Source organism: Sarcophilus harrisii, chromosome 3 (assembly GCF_902635505.1).
Source record: "Sarcophilus harrisii chromosome 3, mSarHar1.11, whole genome shotgun sequence".
NCBI lineage: Eukaryota > Metazoa > Chordata > Mammalia > Dasyuromorphia > Dasyuridae > Sarcophilus > Sarcophilus harrisii.
The window spans coordinates 25,347,714-25,372,498 of NC_045428.1; the positions used below are offsets into that span (position 1 = coordinate 25,347,714).

Below are 24,785 nucleotides of genomic sequence, written 5' to 3' on the forward strand. Positions count from 1 at the left end.
GGGAGGGAGGAAGGAAGGAAGGAAGGAAGGAAGGAAGGAAGGAAGGAAGGAAGGAAGGAAGGAAGGAAGGAAGGAAGGAAGGAAGGAAGGAAGGAAGGAAGGAAGGGAAAGAGGGAGGGAGGAAGGAAGGAAGGAAAGAGGGAGGGAGGAAGGAAGCGAAGGAGGAAGGGAGGAAATCTAAACAAAGTCTCCATTCCCATCTCTCGTCTCCCAAAGTTCATTTGACAAACTCTCAGTAAAGACTCTGTCCTCCTCCGCTTTGTTGACTCTGCCTTGGTTAAACCTGTGCGTCCCCGCCCGCTCCTGCCCGTAGCTGGCAGCCCAGAGAAGCAGCGTCTAATCCTCCTTGCAAACGTACTTGAAAAGGCAACATTCAGAAAGGCTTCCCCTCCTGCCCTCGGTCCTCTGTGATCCGAGCCTCCATTTCCCCCGGGGGCCGCACCCCGGATGCCCACGGTGGCAGCCTCTCGCCTCCAAACAAAGGCAGGGTTGTTTGTTTCATCTGTTCTTGGGGCCCGGCAGGTTTCCTGGCAACCTTTATAAAGGCGCCTAAAACTTCCCTTTTTCTCTTTCTTCCTCCTAACGACTAATGACTAATGAGTGAGTTGAAGGTATGAGGGGATAGACCACAGTGTCCGGTTTAAAAAGCAGGAAAATTCACTCCATTCATCTTTTAGAAAACCCCCCAGTTTGTTCTGTAAAAGAAACCTTTGAACTAGATTTTAGATGAGAGAAGATGCTCCTGGGAAATAGGAACGAGAATAGCTAGCCGAAGACCAAATAATAACACGCTGTTTGGATTATTTTCTCTAGGCAACTAATTCTTCTATTCCTAAATAATGAGTCCACCCCTCCTTGCCACCCCTTCCACTTCCTTCCACTAGCTCTTGAGTGAAAGAGAATAAGAAGCCCTTAACTTCTCTGAAGAAAAGGCCCGGCTGGATTAGATAGTTGGGTATCGGAAAGAACGCTGGATACGGGTCAGGAACAAATGGCTTCACATTCGGCCTTTAAGGCTCAATGACTCTGAAACTCATTTGATCCCTTAAAATGATAATAAATAGCTTTCTACCTCCCCAAGTTGTTGAGAAGACCAAATAAGATAATATTTTGAAAACATGGTGCTACTGGTACAAATGCAAATTATAACAGCCCTTCCCCTTTGAGATTATATTCTCCTAGGGGAGGAGGTGAGAGGATAATCCCTATTGTACCTAACCTCCAGAGAGCTGGTCCCAGTCAAGAAGATGGGTTCAAAATCTGCTTGGCTGCTTCAGGCCTGAGGGAACCTGGCAACCTCACCATGCCCAAGGAAGCTCTCAGGGATGTATCCTAAAGAAAAAGTGCTGAACTGTATTCATTCCACAAAGGAAGTTCCTCACCTCAGACTCCCAACATTGATGAAATCATCCGTGTGAAAAAAACTAGGAGGAAAACTCTCCTCCTCAGGGCTATTGCCATCCTCAACTGAGAAAATTTATAGGAAATTTTTTGGGCACACTTTAAGCAGATATATAATGTATATATATAGTATATATGTATATGCATGTGTGTATTATCAATGTTTTTCCAGAGATTGGTCTAAGAAAGACAGACTTCAGTTGTATCCATGGGCTTATTCCTCATAAGAAAAAAGGGCTTGGATACATAGGAGCACAATTAGAACTGACCTCTCAGGGTGAGACAAAAATCATGGGAAGAGTCAGGGTGTGATCACATAGTGGTCTATCAAGTCATCTCTGAACTGGGCTGTTTTTGAGAACTGGGAACCAACATGAGTCGGTCTGAGTTGGTTATCTGCCATAGCAGCTGGAATTCTGGGTTCAGGATGCCGATAACACAAGGAACTTCTGATATGGGAATACTGAAAAGAACTTGCAATGTGCTCAGCTTAAGGAAGGCTCAGTTTTATCTCTTGCTAAGACTCCCGATTCTGATTCCCAGGTCAGTCTGGCCCCTTCTGGATAGTAAGGGAGCTCTGGCAAATCAAGGTGATTAGTAAAGTCATTAACCATTCCATTTTCACAGTTTGTAATTTTATAATGGCTGTCATATATATTTAATAATACACAAATATGCTTACATGTGAATTTATGTATACATAAGCATAAATTATATCTACCTATCTATCCATATATAGTTTGTTGCCTCTTGGAGTCCTTCTCAGCTCTGTAACTCATGATTCCTAATTTATTTATAGAATCATGGGGTTCAGAACTGGAGGAAACTTTAGAAATCATCCTTTCAACATCAGAAAATGCTTCTAAGAGAGTGGGGAGGGGAATTTATGAAAATTTGTGGAAAATGTAATTAGGTTTTCACAGCTAGTCAGTCAACAAGCATTTATTTAACATCTACTAGATGTCAGGTCTTGTGCTAAGCACTGGAGATACAATAACAAGAAAAAGGACAGTCCCTGCCTTTGAGAAACTTATATTCTAAAGAGGAAATTCAAAATATCAAGGAAGATATGGAAGGTGGACAAGACCTCAGGGACCTTGAGGTTTCAGATAGTTATTATCATTGTCATCATAGCTGACATTTCCATATCACTTTAGGCTTGCCAGACTCAGAGTAGCTTGGTGGGTAAAGAACTGGAAATTCAGTCACTTATGGCCATGTCCAACTCTTTGTGCTCCTATTTGGGGTTTTCTTGGCAGAGTACTAAGTGGTTTGCTATTAACTCCTCCAGTTCATTTTACAGATGAGGAAACTGAAGCAAAAAGGTTTAAGTGACACAGCTGGTAAGCATCTAGAGTCAGATTTGAACTAAGGTCTTCAGCATTCAATCTACTGTGTCAACCAGAACGAGAAAGTTTTGGGTTTATATCCTTGAAAGATCATCACTATGTGATCCTGCCCACTCCATTTATCCTCTGGGTACTTTAGACCAGAGGGTCAAACTCAAGAAGGCAAAAGGAGACAGTCAGGATTTACATCCAGGAAATAGCAAACTCTTCTAGTCTTTTTGTTAAGACAACCCCAAATGGAATCAGAAGAGTCAGATATGATTGAAAAACTGAACAGTAATAACTTCTGACTCCAGAACCAATGTTCAAAACCATAGTTCCCTCCTTATTTCATTTCGCCTCACTTCCTAAACACACAAAAAAGACCCAATGGCATTGTAGGTAAAAAATGGGGGACCTGGAGCCAGGACACCTGGGTTTCAGTGTCATGTCATTACAGAGGCTCGCTTGTCATCATGTATAAGATGGAGCTAATTATGCAGGCACTACTTATATCACACAGCTGCTGTGAGAAGAGTGCCTGATAAATCTTAAAATATTCCAGAAATATGACTTATTACAAAGTAGGAATAAATTAGAGCTCATTAGAAAACTGAGAGAAGAAAAATATTGAAAAGCAATTCAATAAAATTCTTTTCTCAGTTGTGCAATTATAATGACCAAACTTAGCCTAAAAGAAGAGATGAAAAAATAGACTCCTGTCCCTTTGCCAAGGTAGGGGGGCTTATAGGTATGAATATGTTGTCCAGCTTGGTGATGGGCCCCAAGTCTGATCCTTGCCTATCTTTACAATCTTCTGACATGACTCCCAGTCTCCATAATCTACTAGATCATCCCACCTGCCATTCCATCTACTTTCTGCCCATGTCTTTTATTCTTCTGTCCATTTTTTTCAGCTGCTCAGGGATGGAGGGAGACAGCAAACATCTTTCGGTAACAAGAAAATGGGTATGACTGTGACCCTGTTCTATTAGTGACAGAACCAGAAAGAACACTTTATATTCATTTGGAAGAATTTTGTGCTTTTCTTTAAAGCCCAGAATGTTATAAATTGAATTCAATTGCCCCCAATTGGGAACAAGACTTAGGATTGTCACCAATGAAGTTAGTGGCAATTTGCAAGGTCAATGGGGTCACCTTCTTAAATAGTCACCCAGATTTGAGAGAGAGAGAGAGAGATTCTGATGAAGAAAAAGCCAGAATAAGCTTGGTACCAGGCACTAATGAGGAAAAGAAAGGAAATCATTCTTTGAGGATGCATCCTGAGAACCAGGTATCCCACAGGCTCATCAAGCATATCACTAATTATTCCACAGCTCAAAGGCAGCCTGGCCTACTTAGCTTGTAGGCAATAGAAAGAGAAACTCTGCTTGTGGTTGTTGGAAAGTAAGGCTAATGAGCAGCTAAAATAAATTACTGGAGAAATCAATCATATTGCTACAGGATTATTTCCGCTAAATTATCCTATTCGAAATCATTACTGTCAAGGCATCCTAAAGAGGAGTAAATCTTTTTTCATTTTTTTTTTTTTGGTAAAAGATTTGGTGTTGGGGTAATGGGAAAGAGGTTAGATCTGGAATTGGAAGGTTTGAGTTTGAGGTATGTTGCTAATCCTACCAGAATGACTCTGAACAAGTCATCTCTAAGCCTCAGTTTCCCTATCTGTCTCATAAATCAGAACTGGTAGAACATAGTAGAGAGAGTTAGCCTTGCTTATATGATCATAGATCCATGATGACTCTGCATTTTCAGACCAATCTCTAAAATGTATATGAGTTATTGATCTATATTAATAAAAGGAATTTTCACACCCTATACTCAAGGCCCAGCATTGATAATGATTCCTATCTCCTCAGCTTCTTTCTTTGATTTATGGGATCCTATATCTTTTACTATGTCTTTCATAGTAGAATATAAGCACTAAAGAGAGAAACTGATTTTTTTTTTGCTTGTGTCTAAATTCCCAGATACTGTATGCACTTAATAAATTCATTATATAATCAAATATCTAATTATTTAATGCTACCTCATCATTTTCCCTACACAAAAGAAAAGGTCTAGAAATGTTCTGTGCATCCAGCCATCCTCCAGGTATTATGTGATCACTGCTTCCTTCCTAATTAACTCTTTCAACTCTGACTCTTCCCCAACCCTAATTTCTTAAACTGTGGGTCATGACCCCATATGGGATCCCAAAACTGAATGTTAGGTTTGTAAAATTATGATTTATTATCAGTAAATGTTAGGTTTGCATACCTATTTTATATACTTATTTATCAAGGATCACATAAAAATTTCTCAAGCAAAAGCAAGTTGCTAGTAGAAAAATTTTAAGAAGTCTTGCTCAAGGCCACCATTTCTACTGTAGGCCTTGGGTTCATTGGCAAAAGATTTCCAGGCTCTCTGTTCCTTTTTTTTTCTCTCTTTTCACTTTTTTTTTTATTTAATAGCCTTTTATTTATTTACAGGATATATGCATGGGGAACTTTACAGCATTAATAATTGCCAAACCTCTTGTTCCAATTTTTTACCTCTTACTCCCCCCACCCCCTCCCCTAGATGGCTGGATGACCAGTAGATGTTAAATATATTAAAATATAACTTAGATACACAATAAGTATACCTGACCAAAACGTTATTTTGCTGTACAAAAAGAATCAGACTCTGAAATATTGTACAATTAGCTTGTGAAGGAAATCAAAAATGCAGGTGGGCATAAATATAGGGATTGGGAATTCAATGTAATGGTTTTTAGTCATCTCCCAGAGTTCTTTTTCTGGGCATAGCTGGTTCAGTTCATTACTGCTCCATTGGAAATGATTTGGTTGATCTCGTTGCTGAGGATGGCCAGGTCCATCAGAACTGGTCATCATATAGTATTGTTGTTGAAGTATATAATGATCTCCTGGTCCTGCTCATTTCACTCAGCATCAGTTCGTGTAAGTCTCTCCAGGCCTTTCTGAAATCATCCTGTTGGTCATTTCTTACAGAACAGTAATATTCCATAATTTTCATATACCACAATTTATTCAGCCATTCTCCAACTGATGGACATCCATTCAGTTTCCAGTTTCTAGCCACTACAAAAAGGGCTGCCACAAACATTCGTGCACATACAGGTCCCTTTCCCTTCTTTATAATCTCTTTGGGATATAATCCCAGTAGTAACACTGCTGGATCAAAGGGTATGCACAGTTTGATAACTTTTTGAGCATAGTTCCAAACTACTCTCCAAAATGGTTGGATTCGTTCACAACTCCACCAACAATGCATCAATGTCCCAGTTTTCCCACATCCCCTCCAACAATCATCATTATTTTTTCCTGTCATCTTAACCAATCTGACAGGTGTGTAGTGGTATCTTAGAGTTGTCTTAATTTGCATTTCTCTGATTAATAATGACTTGGAGCATCTTTTCATATGACTAGAAATAGTTTCAATTTCATCATCTGAGAATTGTCTGTTCATATCCTTTGACCATTTTTCAATTGGAGAATGGCTTGATTTTTTATAAATTAGAGTTAATTCTCTATATATTTTGGAAATGAGGCCTTTATCAGAACCTTTGACTGTAAAAATATTTTCCCAGTTTATTGCTTCCCTTCTAATCTTGTCTGCATTAGTTTTGTTTGTACAAAAACTTTTCAGTTTGGTATAATCTCTAGTTCTTCTTTGGTCATAAAGACCTTCCCCTTCCACAGGTCTGAGAGGTAAACTATCCTGTGTTCCTCTAATTTATTAATAATTTCATTCTTTATACCTAGGTCATGAACCCATTTTGACCTTATCTTGGTGTACGGTGTTAAGTATGGATCAATGTCCAGGCTCTCTGTTCTTACAGTTCTTCCAACAGTGCATTGATTTGCTTAGTTTGAACAAAGATATATATACCAGAGAGGCTTAGTTAGGTGGTATAATAGATTAAGTGCAAAATCTGAAGTCAGGAAGACTTATTTTCCTTAATTCAAATCCATCCTCAGACATGTCCTAACTCTATGACCCTGGGCAAGGCACTTAACCCTGTTTGCCTCAGTTTCATCATCTGTCAAATGCACTGGAGAAGGAAATGGCAAACCATTCCACTATCTTTGCCAAGAAGACTACAAATGAATCACAGTCAAACATGACTAACAACAACTAAATAATAGCCAAAAAATGCTTGAGTGTTAAAAAAAAAGATTTTTTTTAAATATAATTTCAGGGCAGTTAGATGGCACAGTGGATAGAGCACCAGCCCTGAAGTCAGAAGGACCTGAGTTCAAATTTGGTCTCAGACACTTAACACTTCCTAGCTGTGTGACCTGGGCAAGTCACTTAACCCCAATTGCCTCAGCAAATTACACACACATATATATACATAAAATTTCAGATCACCCTTTCTACAATTAATTCAAATTAGACTGATAGCCTATTTTCCTAGACATTCCAACCAAACTGGACTATTTGCCTTACCTTGGAGTGAACAGCCCGTCTTCCATGCCTGAAATGCTTTCCTTCATCATGTCATCCATTGGAATCCCCACTTCCATTCAAAACTCTCAATTCCTACTTTCTATAGAAGGCCTATTCTTCTCCCTCCTCAAGGGGTTAATCCTTTACCCCTCCCCTTGAAATTACTTTGCATTTACTTTGAATTTTTAAAATTATCTATGTTTATATTTTTCCCTAAGTCTAAACATAAGCTTTTTGAGGATAAAAGTGAGGATTTTTTTTTCCATTTTTTTCTTTATATCCTCAGTACACAGTGTCTTGCATATCATAGGTGCTTAAATTGAATTGAATGGAGTTGAATTGAACTAATCTTTGTCATGACCAGGTCAGGTGGTTCACATTTAGGAAATCCTGAAAGGAAAGGTCTTTACCAGACAAACAATAGATTTCACTTTAGGATTCCTTCATATTGTATCTCTCAAAAAAGGCACTATATTCTAATCTAAAGGCACTATGGGAACTGTTTATTCTAGGTATCTTGTTATTGAGCACACATGTGCATAGAAATTCTCAGAGTTAAAAGGCTCTGTAGGCCTGGAGTTACCCAATCAATCAGATGATGCAGGACCTAGTGCTTATGAGGAACTGGGATAAGAAAGCTGAGGATTATGATAACTGATATTTAAATAGTATTTTAACATTTTCAAAGAGCTTTAGATACATTAGCTTACGATATTGAGAGGTAGTGTATCTTAATGGTTAGAGAACCTATCTCAAAGCAAGAAAGATCTGGATTTAATTCCCAACTCTGAAGCATACTGGCTGTGCGACCCAAGAAGTCCACTTTCTTGGACAACTCTGTGATGGAAAAGGCACTGCTCCATCTTCTGCACCAGAATTTCAAGAGAAGGCATAGGAACAGCAGAGTCTGGCTCAAACCGCTGGTCTCTGAGAATGCTGGGATCTCAGCCCACCTCTACCTTCCCACTATCCCTCAAGTTCCCTGTGTAATACTTCTCAAAGACTGAGAGACTGACTATTCTTCTGTTATCCAATAAGAAACCATCCCATGGTTCCTCTTATCTCCCTCTCTGTGCTCATACTAAGCAAATCACCACCACTTAGGAAGAGTAAAGTCTTGCCCAGTCTCTTCTTCCAGATGTCTCATTCCATCCTCCTCAACCCTATCCTATCAACATGGCACTCCAATCCCACCCTTCTCTTCCACTGAAAATTCTCTGAATCTTCATCCTGAATCAGAGCCTCTGAAATTCCCGTTCCTTAAAAATCCAGCTCCCACTATTTAATTCTGTTTCTCACACTCCTTCAATCTGCCCTGAAGATAATGAATTCCCAGTTCTCCGCTCCAACACTGGCTGTGTCTTTTATCATCTACCCCTTGACATGTTGGTCCTTGAGGAGGAGTTAGGATAGTCCTTGCGGCCACTAACCCTTCAAAACTGTCCCTTTGCCTCTTTCACTCAGCAACCTTTATTCCTTTGAAGTACTCTCAATTACATGTTTATAATCTATGTAAATTGTAATGGGTATAGAATGCTGATCCGAGGGAATTTCTCTCTCCTTTCAAGGATTCAGCACCTGGCTCATCATCTTTCTCTTATCTTTACACTGGGATATTTTAGTAATCATAAAAGTGTTTTTCGGTTCCTCAGCCACTCTCAAACCTATGACTTACTCCTTTAATCCACCTCAGCCACATATAAGGATGATGATACACCAGACCTCCCATTGCCTACCTATATTTCCTTAAAAACTGACATTTCCTCATCTAATCTTACTCTTCTATCATTCCATCTCTCCCTCTGTCTCATGTCTCCTACATCCATTATTTGCCTTCATTGAGACTTCCAAAACAGCCACCCCAAGTACTTTCTCAGTCTAGTATCCTTCCTCTGATTTCCTCTTCCTCTCTCTCTAATCTCATGTTAGCCATTTTACATCTAAGTGGTCCTCTGCTCTTAAATCCCTTAACCACTTGCACTGTGGCTTCTCTCCTCTTCCAGACCTTATCTCCTGAGCCCTTTCTACTCCTATTCAAAGGTACTGAAAGCAGGTAGAGGAAATTTCCCCAATTATACTTCCTGGTACCTTACAAATTCCGGTTGTCTAGTCTCAGTAGAGCTCTCATTGAATCATGACAGTGAAATCTTTCCTTAATTGACTTCTTCTCCCACTCCCCAAAAGTTATTCCAAATCATCTCTGCTTTCCTCAATCCTGTCACAACTTTCCCCTCTTCTTGCTGATTCTCACCTCCTTGGATTTTCATGATATTATTCTCTCCTGGCTTTTCTCCTACCTGTGTGATCATGTTTTCTCAATTTCCTCAGCTGGTTCACCATCTATCTTATACCTTTAATTGAAGATGTTCTTTCCTACATTTCTTCTCTTCATCCTATTTTTTCTTTACATAACCTTAACATCTTCCACGGCCTTAGCTCTCATCTCTATTCCAATAACTCAGATCTAAATATCAAGCCCCAGTGTCCCCAGAAGTTTAGTCTCACATCACCAACTGCCTAATGGAGACTTCAAACTGGGTGGCCTGGAGACATCTTCAACTTGATTAAATATCTAAAAGGGAACTTGGCTTTCTCTCTGAACCATCCTTCTTTCCAAACATCCCTATTTCTTCTGAAAGCATCACTCTCCTTCCAGGGTTTCAGGCTGGGCTCTAGCCATTACGCCTGTCTCTTCGCTCTCCATTACCCAACATATCCACTCAATTGCCATATTTTGCCATTTCTATTTTGAAAGCGTATTTGGCATCTAATCCATTCTCTCCACTCAGAAAGTTATCATCTTATTTCAGCCTCTCATTCCTTCTCTTTAAATTATTTAACAGTCTAATTGATCTTCCTGCCTCCCCACTTCAGTCCATTCTACACAATGCTGCTAAAATATTTTTTCTTCAGTGCATATATGACCTTGTGATTCTACTCGCAAATCAACCCATTACAGTGGTTTCCTATTGCCTCTAGGCAGAAATAGACATCCTTCTATTTAGCTTTTACAGAAAATTGTAACCTGTTCCCAATCTGCCTTTCCAATCTTGTTGGACATTATTCCTCTCCCCATACTCGACAATCTCAACAAAATGGTCTTTTTTGTTTCTCAGTATTCTCCATGCCTTTGATTTGCTTTGGCTCTCCATCATCCCTAAAATGTACTCTCTCCTAATCACTTCCTCATAGAATCCACTCAGTCTGTCTAGATTAAGATGAAACACCATATTCTCCATGAAACCTTTCCTGATATCAAATGAAATTATATTGGTGAAGTATTTAGGATATAGGAGACATTTAATAAGTGCTTATTCCCTTCCTTTCTTATCCTGTTTTCCTCCAAATCCTTGTGCTCTTCTTCCCAAATTATCTTGTATTTAATCACTTTGTGTATAATTGTATTTATTAACTTTATATTTATATTAAATTTACTTAAATCTATATTTAATCTATATAAAATAAAAATATTTTATATTTTTAATATATATATATATTTATATGTGTACATGTCTCCTCCAGCTGTCCATCCCCCTTGTATTTTGTATCTACTTGTCTACCATAATGCCTAGTTCATGAGACTTTGAGTTATATCAGCAGAATGAGACCCTCAGGCTCAACTTTATTCTCTTCCATGGCAACTACAGGAAGAACAAGACTGAATTTATTTTTAAGAAGGCCTCTACTTTCTGGGTGATTACTAACCACAGAGAAATGTATTTTCCCAACAGGAACAAACATGACAGTTATCAGTTCCTAACACTCTAGAGACTTTGAGACTTTCTTCCCCTGCCCCCTTCCATTTCCTTTCATTGGCTGTGCTCTAAACAAATTATCAGGCTAGAACAACCCAATCTGTACCCCAGAGAGCCAAAGTTGCCACCGGTATAAGCCGTGTTCCTGAGCTCACTAATAATACATTTCTTTTTCTTTCCTTTTTGTTACTCACTTCATTTGACCCCTAAACTCAACCACCTGATTCTGGGTGAGATTGGACTCTCAAGGAACTTAGCCGAGGAAATTCACACTACCTTCCAGTGTAAAATAGTGCCCTTAGCTGTTACTATTATCAAATATCTTATATTTCTTCTATCTCTGGCGTTGTGTGATCTTAGGAAAGCATTTGTCCTTCTGGGGGAGGCTGGCCATGATGGCCTCCCAGAATCCTTTGAGTCTGGGAGATATGATAGTTTGCTCTTTGCACACATACGGTTCCTCATCTTCCACCCCTACCCAGCAGAATGTAAGCTCCTTGAAGACAAGGATTAGATGATTTCACTTTTTACCTAGTAATAAGATGTCCCACACACAGTAGGCACTTACTAAATGCTTACTGAATCAAGATGGGAATGAAAGATGCAAAGAAAAACTTGCCAAGATCCAACTTATAAAGGAAAAGGCAGCTTTAAAAAATTACAGGCTCCTCCATCCCAAGCTAGCACTGTCCAGATAAATATTTCTCCAAGGAAAAGAACTGATGCTAACTGCAGGGGCAGAGATGAAAGCCCTGAAGGCTGGCGGCCTCCCCCTCTTCCCACAGCGGGAGCAGCCATGACAAAATTAATATCTAAAGTACATCACTAAATCAAAATGGTGCAAGGGCACTCATGGAGAAGGCGTCTAAAAAAAACCCACAGATGGAGATTTTGTAATCATAGTCCTGACCAAAGGCTGCTGGGGGAAGCGGCTCTTAATTTTCTGAACGTGTTTAGGGTTTGTAATTTTCCAGATGATCTCCTACGCCAGGCAGGAAAAGATGAGGCTCCTTATATATGAGCTTTAAGTTCATTCTCTGAGGGAGCCAAGGCCATTCCTATACAGCGTGGACTGTGGGAGGGGAAATTCATGACTAAGAGAGGTGGGGGAGAATGGCTCAGGGGAGAATCCAAGTCATACAGAAAGGAAAATGGTGTTAATAGATTAATTGGCATTTATATACAACTTTAAAGTTCTTACAATTTCTCATCTGCTCCTTATGACTTGGCTAAATACAAATGCTATTACCTCCATTTGACAGATGGGCAAACTGAGCTTCAGAGATGAAGTCATTTGCTTATGGTCTTGCAGATAGAAATTAAGAAGAAGGATTTGAATCCAAGTTTTCCTGATTTCAAATCCAAACCTTAACCCCTATGCTAACTTGCCTTTCAAATGGCGAAATGGTTTTTTGTTGGTTTTTTGTGGGAGAACCAGTGATTTCATAGGTGTAGGGAAATCCCAGTGAGAAAATTTCTTCTACCGGTGCATGTTGATAGCTGCTTCCCATAAACACATTATTAAGCATACATTGGGATAACCAAAGTTTAAAATGAGATCTGAAATAATTGGAAGCATAGCTTGGAAAGTCACTTTTCTTTGAAGTTGATGTTTCATTGTCTAAAAGAGGATCTAAGTTCAAATACCACCTAGATACTTATTAGCTCTATGACCCTGTGGGACTCGTTTAATCCTGTTTACCTCAGTTTACTCAACTATAAAATGAGCTGAAAAAGGAAACGGCTAACAATTCCAATATCTTTGCCAAAAAAAACTTTAAAATAGCATCACAAAGAGTCAGATAGAAACTGAAACAACAACAAAATACACAATAGTGAATCAGTCATTTTGGAAAATAATTTGGAAACATGCAAATAAAGTAAAATATCCATGTTCTTTAATTCAAAGATTCTAAGACTTATATCCCAAGAATCGTCCATGAGAGGCAGTCCCCATAAAATATTTATAATGAAACTTTTGCTATTCTAGTTAAAAAGTCTGAACCAAATAGATGTCCTTTGGGAAATGGCTAAACCAATAGTGATTTATGTGTTGTGAGAAATGACATGTGGGATAAATACAGAGAAAACAAAGTCTTCTAGGAGCTAATCAGGTGGAGTCAAGAAAATAATATACATAACAATGACAAAAATATAAAACCAAAAAACCATTCAACTGTCAATGTTACAGAATTACAAAGAACAAGTAAGCATGTGCTCCAATGAGCTAGAAGAAGGGATGAAGTGGAAGAACCGTCCCACCCTTTATGGGTGGAAAGCATTTGTGCTTTCAGACTTTTCCTAAGAATACAAGGGCTTTGTTTCTTTCCCAACTTATCTTACTATTTAAAAAAAAAAAAATATTTGTTCTATGGGATGAATTCTAGGAGGAAGATGGAAAAGTGCTAGAAGAAATGTAAGCAATAGAAAGATAAAATATATCTATACAGTTTTGTTTTTTAAAAGTTATCTGGGGCATTAGAAAGTTAGGTAATTTACACAAAGTAATATATTCAGTTTCTGTCAGTCTGGGACTTAAATCCCAGACTTTTCATGACTAAGAAGCTAGTTGTCTTGACAATATGACCCACTGCTACTCAATTATAATAATAATGATTAGACAGACATATATGTGTGTATCTATGTGTGTATTTATATGTGTGTGTATATACATATATAAGGCTGAATTTGAACTCAGCTTTTTCTGACTCCAAACCTGATACTCTATCTATCCACTAGGAACACAGATACTGAGATGGAAGTAATCTCAGGGCATCCACTGAACACTTCATTTGGCAGTTGAGAAAGGGACTTTCTAGAACTAGACTATGAGAAGCAGACTAAGAAGCAGGGTTGCTCTGGCACCCAAACTAGCCCCCTCACCTCTCTACCACAATCAAGCATTATCACCATTCGTAATTTCAATTCATTTCTTAAGTGCCTGCTATGTGTAAAGCAAGGGGGCTGGACCAGTGATGATGAGATCAGAGATTCAGAGCTATAAAGAATCTGGAGAAGGGGGGAAGGCAATTAAACCCAACCCCTTCATTTTTGAGAGGGAACCCAAAGCAAGTAAGATTTTGAGGTAGGATTCAAAGTCAGGTCTCCTTGACTCTGGGTGTTCTGTCCATGGCTCCAGGTTAATAAGAAGAAATAACTCGTGCACACAGAACTATGCACACACTGGAAAAATCAAAAACAAAACAGGCTTTCTATCAATATGGCTTAGCTTGACAATCAATTATTTTTATTATAGGCTGTTGTTTCATTGCATTTTAGCAGAGGATGTAGACCATTTTTCTTGATGACTTTGATAAAAACTTTCTGAAGTTTAGCACGTTTCTGGACATGTGAATGTTTGTGTCAAAGTGATGGAAACACAACACAAAACAATACAAACAAAACCAAACTCTTCAAAACATTTTCTGAGCAAAGTTTGGCAGAAAATGGAAAAGCCGAAATCAAAGACAGAGGGAAGAGACAAATGATAATCGAGGGAAAAGTGTGAAAGACGCTTTTGTCCTCAAAGGCTGTGGAAAGGCCATTTCCATTTCTAGCTCTAGTCTCTGTTCACAGAAATTGGAGTCCAATTAGCATGTACTTTCTGTGCTTTTTTTTTTTTTTTTTTTTACTTCATTCCTCATATTCCAGTGGCTGGCATTTATCGAGAGAGCTTTCCTGATCCTAATTTATAACTTCAGAGGCGAGGTGCCCAGTGGAATGTCATTTTTTTCTGAAGAGATATTTGCTTTCCTAGTCAGTTTTTTTTTTTCCTTCTCTCTTATTTTATCATAATGAAAATCAAAATATCTCCTAATTATTTCATGCTGAGTGAAACATTTAGCACATTTATGAAGTAATGGTGCTTTAAATATTCCTCTAGGCCCTGCTGTGTTTTTGTGCTTAAAAAAAAAAAAAAAAAAAAACCCACAATCTTCTCCCTTGTTTCTTTTATCCAGAGGCATCTTTGAAGCCATCTCTACTAATTTCAGGATGTTTTTGAGGGCCCTCCATCTCCACACTAGGACTATCAACTTCATATGGAAAAGTAGTCACACTTCGGTGGGTCTGCCTGAAAAACAGCTCCCAGGTAAGATATTCCACACTGATAATTCTCTCCAGTCAATGCCCTTTTCTGAACCTTTGCAACTGAAATCTTTTCTACCCCACTTCCTTTGTTTAGGAAAAAAAGGGATTTGGGCCTGGTGGATAAAGGGCTGGACCTAGGGTCATTCAACCACAAATTAAAAGCTGGGCTTTAGCTGATATTGAGTCCATCTCTCCCATTTGATCTATGAGGAAAGTGAGGTGCAAGGAAATGAAGGGGCTAGTCTCTGGAGTCATAAACAAACACAGTTATGAAAAGTCAGGAAGAGGATTGGAAACTAAGTCATGGATCATTTAATTTAGAACTGAAAAAGACCTCATCAAATTGCAACCTTTTTTTTTTTTTTCCCTCAAAAGCATTTTATTTTCCAAATACACATGATAGCATTCGTTTTTGTAAGACTTTGTGTTCCAAATTTTTCTCCCTCTGTCTTACTACGCCCTTTTCCAAGACAGCAAGCAATTTGATATAGGTTAAATATGTACAATTCTTTAAAAATATTTTCCTATTTGTCACATTGTATAAGAAATATCAGACCAAAGGGGAGGGGAGGAAACATGAGAAAGAAAAAGCAAACAAAGAACAAAAAGAGGTGAAAACACTATGCTTTGATTCCCATTCAACTTCTCTAGATGCGAATGGCAGTTTCCATCCTAAGTCTATTGTAATTGTCTTGCATCATTGTACGGTACAGCTTTATCTTTTTACTAAAGTGTGCCTCCAGGGTAACAGAGCTAATAAAGATTTGCACCAGAATTAGAACCCAGTTCTTGTCTGACTCCAAATGCTGTTCTTTTCCCTGTCCCCAAAGTGTCTCAGGGAAAAATCTAGCTTCAAATGGTTGAATCTCCTCATCTCTTTTTGCCTCAGTTGACATATGTAAAATAGGAATTGTGTAGGCAGAACCTCTTCCTGTTTGGTGTAAGGTTCCAAAGTATGTTGTCTCACCCTGAGGGGGCTGCTTTAAATTTCTCACTGCTCCATTTCCACTTTCTATACAGCTGTTGGAGCAATTTTCCTATTTAACAAACACCAGTGACTCCCTGCTGCCTCTAGCAAAAATTAAACTCTCACTTTTAAAATCCTTCCTACCTGGACACTCCTCTCACATTCTGTAACTTGGCCAAATTGGCCAATTCTGCTCCTTTATACACACTCCACTTGGCTCCTATCTCAGTGCTCTGTTGGCCATCCCTGGCACCTGGATGAACTCTCCTTTCACCTCACAAAGCTTTCTTGATCTCTCAAGTGTTGGTGCCATCTGCCCCAAACTCCTTTATGTGCACTTATTCTGTTATATTAATTTAATCACCTGTGTATCATCTATCCTATCATCTATTTATCTATCATCTGGAAATCTCTAATTCTATAATCTATCAGCTATAAATATCATTTCTTTTCCTTCTGTCACTTCCCATCTCTCTTCCCTTCTCCCTCTCATCTTTAAATTGTCCCCCTTCAGAATATAGTTTTCTTTTTAATTTTCAGTAGTATGTCATTATTCCAAATACATATAAAAATAGTTCTCAACATTCACTTCTGCAAGACCCTGTGTTCCCAACTTTTCCCCCTCCCCCTCCCCAAGAGAAAAAAACAATCTGATAAAGGTTAAACATATCAAGAGAATATAATTTTCTTAAGGGTGGTAGCTTTTTTTGTCTTTGTCTCTGTAGCACCTAGCAGTGTTTGCCATACAGTGGGCACTCAAAACATGCTTTCTCTATTGAATGAACGGATGGATCGATGAAGTGACTTAAATACTCATAGGGCTGTAGGGAGGTCTAGGTCTGGGAATCAAGGCACTATCTAGCATGACCTATAACTGTTTCTTTCATGCTTTGGGGCTCACAGAGTTCTTTCCTTTCCACCACCCTGTAAGATAGGCAACAGTGATGTTCAACTCAAATAGAATCCCTATCCCAATTTCTTTTTTTTTAGCAGCACATTGACTAAGAAAACCACAAATTAATATCATCTATGTTGTACTGCTGGGCAGCTGGGTCGTGCAGTGGATAGAGTGCTACCGTGGGAAAGTTAAGTTACTTAATCCTGTTTGCCTCAGTTTCTCGGCTGTCAGAAGAAAAAGTAGACCACTTCGGTATCTTTGCCAAGAAAACCCTATGTGGGGCAGACACAAATGAATGGGAGCCGTAGTTCGTTGTATTGTTTTTTTTTGTTAAACATTTCCCAAACACATTTTGGTCTGGTCCTGCTCTCACTAGGCAGTTTTGCTGCAGGAAGCTTGGTACCTCTGGTAAAGCATTAGCTCGATTTTACCAGAATGGAAACAGAAGCTGGGAAAGGTGGGGCCTTCCCTAAGGTCACTCAAATGGTACAAGATGGAGCCAGGACTAAAAAAGCAGTTCCGGTCTTCCCTGCAGGAACATTATTTTTTGTGCTTATTTAAGCTTGCTTGGTTACTTACTTTGGCGTTTTTTTCCCTTGAGAATTCATTTCCAAAGGATTATGAAAAAGCTGTTTTAAAATCCGCATCAAACTTCCTATGTTCTTTCAAAGGTAGCAGAGTAGAGTGAAAGGGACCCTAGGTTCAAATAGAAGTACCAGTATCTGCTAGCTTGGCCAAATCACTTAAGTCTTTAGGCCTGTTTCCTCATATGTAAAATGAGGGGGTGGGACTAGATGGTCTGTAAAGTCCCTTCTGGTCTTATGATCAATAGTGTCATTGCCCCCAAACTGAAGTTATTTGCTTTCTCACAAGGATTTAATCCTAAATACTCTCCCTTACTTACTCTCTTCTGCTATAGATTTTCCCAATAGATCAAAGGTTACCAAACTTACAAATCAAAGTCTATTTGACCTTTCACTTTGAGAAATCCAGTTCAATGAAGACTTTCATAAGAGCTGCTACCTCAAAGACCTCTTCTCTTTCTTTTAGGTATATATATATATATTTGGTTCCTACTTGAGGGATGAGGATGGTTGGCTGGGAATCTTTTATTATCCCCCTTTTACACAGGAAACTGAGAAGTTAAGCGTTCAGGGTCACTACTAGCAATTGTCAGAGGTTGTTTTGAATCTGTATCAAGCTTCTTGATGCAAGGTAGAACATACTGTTCATTGAGTCATCCAGTTTATGTTTTCCAATTTTCTATTAGAATCTGACATTTTCAACTCACTTTGACGCTTGTTCTTCATAGGAACACATCCCTTCGAATTAGAGCAGAACCTTGGGGGGGGGGAGGGGTCCCATTTCCTTCTGAAGGATGAAGCTGAAATAACTGGACAGCACACAATCCCAGCTTTCCATTTCCTGATGATTCCTACAGCTCGCTAATCTAAGCCTTTCTAGTCCATTTCTTTCACATGCCCATTTATAGTCACTTAATAGCAACACGTTCCTTGAGTTCACGAACACAGGTTGTTAGCTAGAAATGGATTTTTCTCTGGAAGACCATCGTGTCTGTTTGAGGTAAGCAAATATTGAGTTTCTTAATGTCTTGCAGATTTCACTGGTTCTTACTCAAGTCACTGAACTTTTTGATTTAAGCAGTGTTTTGAAGCTTCATTAATCAGAGATACCATATTTCCACATAGTTCTACCTGATGGCTAGAGAGCTTTGCCCTTATTTTAAGACACCCATATGATTAAACCATAAATATGATATACAAATCTTTCATGAGTGTTGAAACCAAAAGTCTGTGTGTAGCTATTTAAAAAAAAAAAAAAAAAGCTACCAAAAACTGTAAACAGTTTGGCAGGAGGGAGGAGTCTGAAAAGAGCTTTCTCTTACTGAGCATGGCCTCTGCCCATCCAGTGGAGGCTGGGATGGCACAATCAGAAGGTGTAGTTTGATTTCTTATTCTCAGTAATGAACAGTGCACTCTAGTCCACTTTTGCCAAGGGAATTATTCTAACATTCATATACTTGTCCCCTTATAAGCACAAACTTTGAGAGTAGGGATTATTTCTTTCTTTGTATTTGTATTCACTATGACTAGTTTAGCACAGTCTTTGACATATAGAATTACATTTAATTTGGTTTAGATGAAGGACTGAGGGCACCAGAATTTCTGAGGAAGGTTTATGGCAAGTTGGAAACTTCCTATCAAGTAATAATTAATGCATCTTTTTCAGGGGAAGCAATAGAGCTTGTCAGGAATTGGTGGCAAAAAGATTAAACATCCATACTCTCTGGCATTTTCCCCCATTTTCCAGCTTCCTTTGGTAGATACTCTTCCTCTATTAGATTATAAGATCTTCCAGGACAAGAGTAGTCTCTCTCTCTCTCTCCTTTTTTCTTCTTATTTTTCAACCCATCTCCAGTTCTTTTGTGAAGCTGGCAGCTTGGGCCTAAGTCCAGAAAGACTTGCTAATTTGGTTTTTCTCTTAAATAGTCTGCAGAGTAAATCCGGCAACATTTATCTACTTCCCAGAATAGTGATTTATGACATTATAAATAGTAAAGAATGCTGATTTCATTAATTTTATTATCTGTAGGTCTCAAAGGGGAGAAACAAAGATGATTTAAAAAAAAAAAGGTCATAAATTAATGGGCTATATAAAATGTTTTCCAGTGACTTTCTACTTTTACATAAACGTATACTTTTCTCCATAAACACATTTTACTCATTCTAATGAACTCGGTCTCTAAAATTCTGACCCTTTTTTTAAAAAAAGAAAAAAATATTTAAGTAGCAATGAGAACTTACAATAAAAAACTAGTTAAAAACCTATACCTTTTTATATACGATCAACAAATTCTGAATTATTTTTTTATTTTTTTTTATCATAAATGGAAAATGAAAATATTTAACATGAACACTTGATACATAATTTCCTTAAAACTCTTCTATCGGGAAACAAAACTGTACATATTTAAAGAGTGCAATAATAAACACTCATGATAATGTCACACCAATTAGTATTGGTTTATTCCCAAATTATTACCAGTTTGGGCTACGGTTGTATGAAAAAAGGTGTGCAAAGCTTATTAGGACCTGGCCTGACAGAAGACTTATTTCTCAGAGTCAAAACCTTTAAATCTCTGAGTTCAGAAAGTGACAAAATAGCGTAAATACACTATAAATGGACAAATAAGTCTTATAAGAGGCTAGAGATAATGGAAAAAATATTTCAGTACCTCATATACAATAATTAGTGAAAACATTTTCACTAACTACTTTTTGCCCAAATGAATTAAGGACTATATATATATATATATATAAACTCTTCTTGTATTATACTGTGACAAATAACTAATAAGTTTCCATTAGAAGTTCTCTAGATGTTACCAAGTCTTCTTGGTCTTTTTATACACATTTTTTTTTTCAAGTAAAGAAATGTTTAACAGATGTAAACTATTTATTGAATATTTGCCACCAAATATTGTTAAATACATTATCTTGCAGCATATCGCTTTCAAGTTAAAATGTCAGAAACAAACACCAATATTTACAATTCTTTTAAGGAATGTTACATAATGACACATTAAGGCGTAAATTCTTTTGGCTTATAATTCTTAAAAGAATGATAATAGCAAAAGTGATGCAAAATCTTCAGTGTAAGATTATGATTAAGCTACGTTTTACAAAAATATGGTGTAAGATGGCAATAATCCCATTCAACATCCTGGATTAGGTCCCTTCAGGAGGGACTGATAATTTATACAGTCAAACTTTAAAATTTACAGGTAAAGGCAGCAGTTTAACACCACCACTGAAACATACAGCTCTTAACATAATACAATTTTCAGGCCACAGTCTTGAAGGTCTGAAGTATCAAGTTGGTTTGATGAATTAGTCGGTTGGCACTTATGAACACATTTATTGCCCTGTTACAAAAGAACATAAATAGTAATATTTTAGACAGTTTTTAGAAGCAAAAACTCATATATTCAAAAATACTAATCTTTAACACGATTGCAAAAGATAAAAGTGATCCAGCAATACACACAACCTCCTTTCCAAAGTGAAGCCAGTATTCCTATGGGATATCATTGTTTGTATTAATGGTTATCATTGACAATAAACCAATAGTAGGTTGCCAATTACGGATGACACTTGTGGTACTAAAAAGTAAATTAGAGATAACTGGCCATAAAGAAAAATCCTCTTATATTGCACTCTGGATTTCATACAAATTTGTGCTTCAAATGGCACCATTTGAAATGTGCAAGGTTCATGCTAATCACACAATAATTTTCATCTCAACCTCCCCCAAAATAAAAGAACTCCTAAACAAAATCACAACAGAGAAAGACGTAAGCAATTATCAGTGTTAATGGGGAATGGGCAGCAGTAAAGGTAAGGCTTTTTTTTTTTTTTAAACATATCAGTCTCAACTGCATTGCATTTACTGCAATGCATAGACAGAGGAAATGCTTTCAAAGGTCAGAACTGATTTTAAATTCTATCACTTTTTAATACTGCCTATTTCCCCATTTCCCAAGATAGGCAAGTTCATTTCATATGCTCACTCACAATGCCAATGACATGAGCTCCATCATGTAATGAACCCGTTTTCTCTTTTCTAAAATTTGAAACATTACCCTCAAATATGCCAACTAATTATAAGAGGGACCCATTCAAAGCACTGATGGATCAGTGTGAACACATGTTCTACTTATGAACCCACAGGACCATTCTGTTTAAAAAAGGTCAACATGGAATAATAAGGAGAGCAACAACAACGGGGAGCCTGGAAAAGCTTCAATAATCAAAGGTAGGCTTTTCAAATGGATTCTTGCCTCCTCTTATCATGGTTGTTAATTAGTTCAAAGTCAGAAATCATTATTGTACTGAGCTAAATTTTTCCATTGAACGTATCTGGTATTATTCCTGGATTCAGCAAAACGAACTTAGGAAAAATTGGTCTTAATTTAAAAAAAAAATTATTAAGATGAAAAAATGATACCAAATGGTATCAAAAATGGTACCTGTCTTGAACAACAAACACTACATATCAAATATTTTATATTGAAGTTGAAGAATCTGATTCAATGTGTTCATTCTCAATTTCAAACCCATCTGCTTTGCTGAACTGACAGACTAAAAAATTTTTTAAAATGTCAAGTGAGTATTAACAAAGCTTTCATCTACCAGCTTATAACACACTTAATCCATACATGACATGGCACATAGTCCATGAGGAATGAGCCTACACAAATCTAATGGGACTGAGTTTAGGGCAATCCAAAGCTGCAAAATTGCATGATGGATGACGGTAAAGAGACAGGTAGTGGCCACAGTGACTACTCAGCAATTCCTGTGGGAGACACACTTTTCTCCCCACCCTGCGAGGTAGACAGTACAAGGACCGTTTCTCACATTTTACCAAAAAGGAAAAAGAAACCAAAACCAAGTCTCTGAATGGCTAAATGACTTGAGCATTTGAGCTAAGATTCTCAGCCAGGTCTTCTGATGGCACTAAACCTCCCTGCCTTAATAGCCTCTTTGGAAGAGGACATCCCATCGCTGCAGTATTAGAGGGTACAAAAATCTTGGCAGAACCACTGTCCCATCTGCAAGATTCTCAGAGCTTAATTAAATCAAAGGACTGTGGCTCTAGGCTAAGAAATATTCCCGAGGGATGGGTGACAAAGACAGTCAGAGGTACTTTGTGACAAGTGTCAATGTCCAATCCTGAGGTGAGGTAGAATAAAACATAACCCCACCTACTATCTCCTTCCATTTTCCCCATAAATGTAAGATATGTAATCTAAAAATGCTCTCTTCTCCCCTCCACTCCCCAGTGAATTAGTTTATTTAAATGCAAATTTATTATTTATGGAACTGCCTATACAGAACTGAATACCACAATTGCATATAAAATCAAAATATAGCATTGTCATTGAACTTACTTTCCATCTTTAAAATAGGTTTTCAGAGTGTCACTGAAGCTCTTGGAGTATTTTACAAATTCTTTCTTTTGGTGTTCAAGTGCCTAAAGAGACAAAAGTCAAACGGTGAAATTAAAAGACACTAAAAGATGCTAATATCACAAAGTTACATTACACTCGGTGAAGGTTGCTACCTATAGTGAAAATCAACAATCGCTGCCATCCATTTCTACCCCAAGGCCTCAATAGAGAAGGGAGGCAAACCTCAATTTCCTAAAATTAGATTACCAGGGGCCTATACCATGCTGAAAAAGCTTTGGAATAGGGAGAAGCTAATGAATTCATTGTTTGTCAGTTGTTTAAGGATCTGCTTAGTTATAACTGGGGAGATGTAGCACCAGAAGTTTAGTCACATCAACTCCCTGGTACTGCCCACTATGGCAAAGAAAGAGGGCATTATCTGAATAGGGGAAGATAGTCTTCGTGCTGATAAAAGACATAAACCTGGACAAGATGATAGGTTTCTGATCAAGATTAATCAGTCACACCCAAGGAGCACATTCAAATGGAAGGGTCAGGAATACATGGATTTATAATAAGCCTTCCATCCCAACAGTCACTTTTCTCTACATAATGGTGCTTGCAACAAGTGAGGTGCCAAAGCAAACATGGCAGCTTTGTGCTTCTGCCCAACATACCCGGCGGTTCTGGTACTGATATTTTTTGAAGACGTTGTTCACTGTGTCAAGAAGTTCTTTTATTGCACTGGCAATATCCCTGTAGGGAAATGAAAAATTGAGCAGCTTATGAACTCAGTTACATCTAATATAGACATTTTACTGTTTTAGAAAAAAAAGAGAAAAAGAAAAAAGCCTTATTTTCATGTGAAGACCTTCAATGTAAAAACCTAAATTCCCAGGATACTCTTTTATTTATTTCCCAAACTTGGCACATCAGAATGACATGACAATTCTTCTCATTACTCAACGCTGCTTGAGTGATTTCAACTTTCCCTTAATTTATCCTCTAAAATCTCTATTTCCTTTTTTTATCTTTGGTTCTCCCATCCATACCGTACTAAGCAACTGATCTGGGATTCAACAGAAAATCCATGCTTTGAGGATTCCCCAGTTTAAGTATCACTCCTACTGGGCATTACGCCAGGTTTCATATCTAGCTCAATGACGGAACACTATTACATTCCAAGATGTAACTCTATTAAATTCCCTCATAAACTCCCATCTATTATGTAGCAACTATTATTTAAGAGCAATGCCCAAAATCTTTTAAAATAACAGATTACAGCTAACATTTGCAAATATAATTTCACTTAATTCTTAACAACATCCTTACAATGGAAAAACTGAGGCTGAGGTAATAATGTCAAATAGCTGTTAAGTTTCTAAGGATGAATTTAAACTCAGGTTTTCCTGACATTCTGTTTAGCACTTTGACATCAGAGTTAACAGGTAATACCAGAATCCATTCAAGTTTTCTCATTTTTCCCTTAACCTTCCCCACATGAAGGAGGTGTGACATACATGGTCAATATCACCTCATTTATTAAACCCTCCTTCCATATCTGAAAAAGCAGATGAAACTTAGAATCTTCCCCACTCCTGTACTCTTTCAATTCTACATTTCTGGCTTGTCTACAAGGCTGTCCTTTTCCAATGACACATTCTATGCTGAAGTAATTTATTTTTTGGAGTTTAGAAGAGCCTTCTATTCCTTCTGGACCAAACTTCTGAATTCATCTTTTGCAAAGTTATGTTAGTTTCAATTATCATTTGATACCTTTGTTCCTAGAAATACAATGCAAACACACATACAGAAGCACACACACAATAAAAACAGCACATTCTACTACAATCTACTGGGATGCCTTCTCATGGGGTGGAGGTAATTCAAAGTTATCACA

At 37.9% G+C, this 24,785-nt stretch overlaps 1 protein-coding gene and 1 long non-coding RNA gene across 3 annotated transcripts in view; one reads left to right on the plus strand and one right to left on the minus strand.

Moving 5' to 3' along the window:
- Positions 1-578: 578 nt before the first annotated feature.
- LOC116422198 lies at positions 579-21,743 on the plus strand. The gene is made up of 3 exons (XR_004232751.1): positions 579-611; positions 14,917-15,047; positions 21,663-21,743. It is a non-coding gene; the product is annotated as an uncharacterized LOC116422198 (long non-coding RNA).
- The window catches only part of PDCD10 (programmed cell death 10), a 43,580-nt gene continuing 38,291 nt past the window's right edge, over positions 19,497-24,785 (minus strand). Inside the window, exons 6-8 of one of the 2 annotated variants that reach the window (XM_031957623.1) lie at positions 23,563-23,641; positions 22,886-22,968; positions 19,497-20,857 (exon numbers count right to left, since the gene is read on the minus strand). In XM_031957623.1, the coding sequence (XP_031813483.1) occupies positions 20,776-20,857; positions 22,886-22,968; positions 23,563-23,641 (244 nt within the window). In that variant the 3' untranslated portion in view covers positions 19,497-20,775. The remainder of the gene's footprint in view (positions 20,858-22,885; positions 22,969-23,562; positions 23,642-24,785) is intronic. The other variant, XM_031957624.1, reaches the window with a different exon arrangement.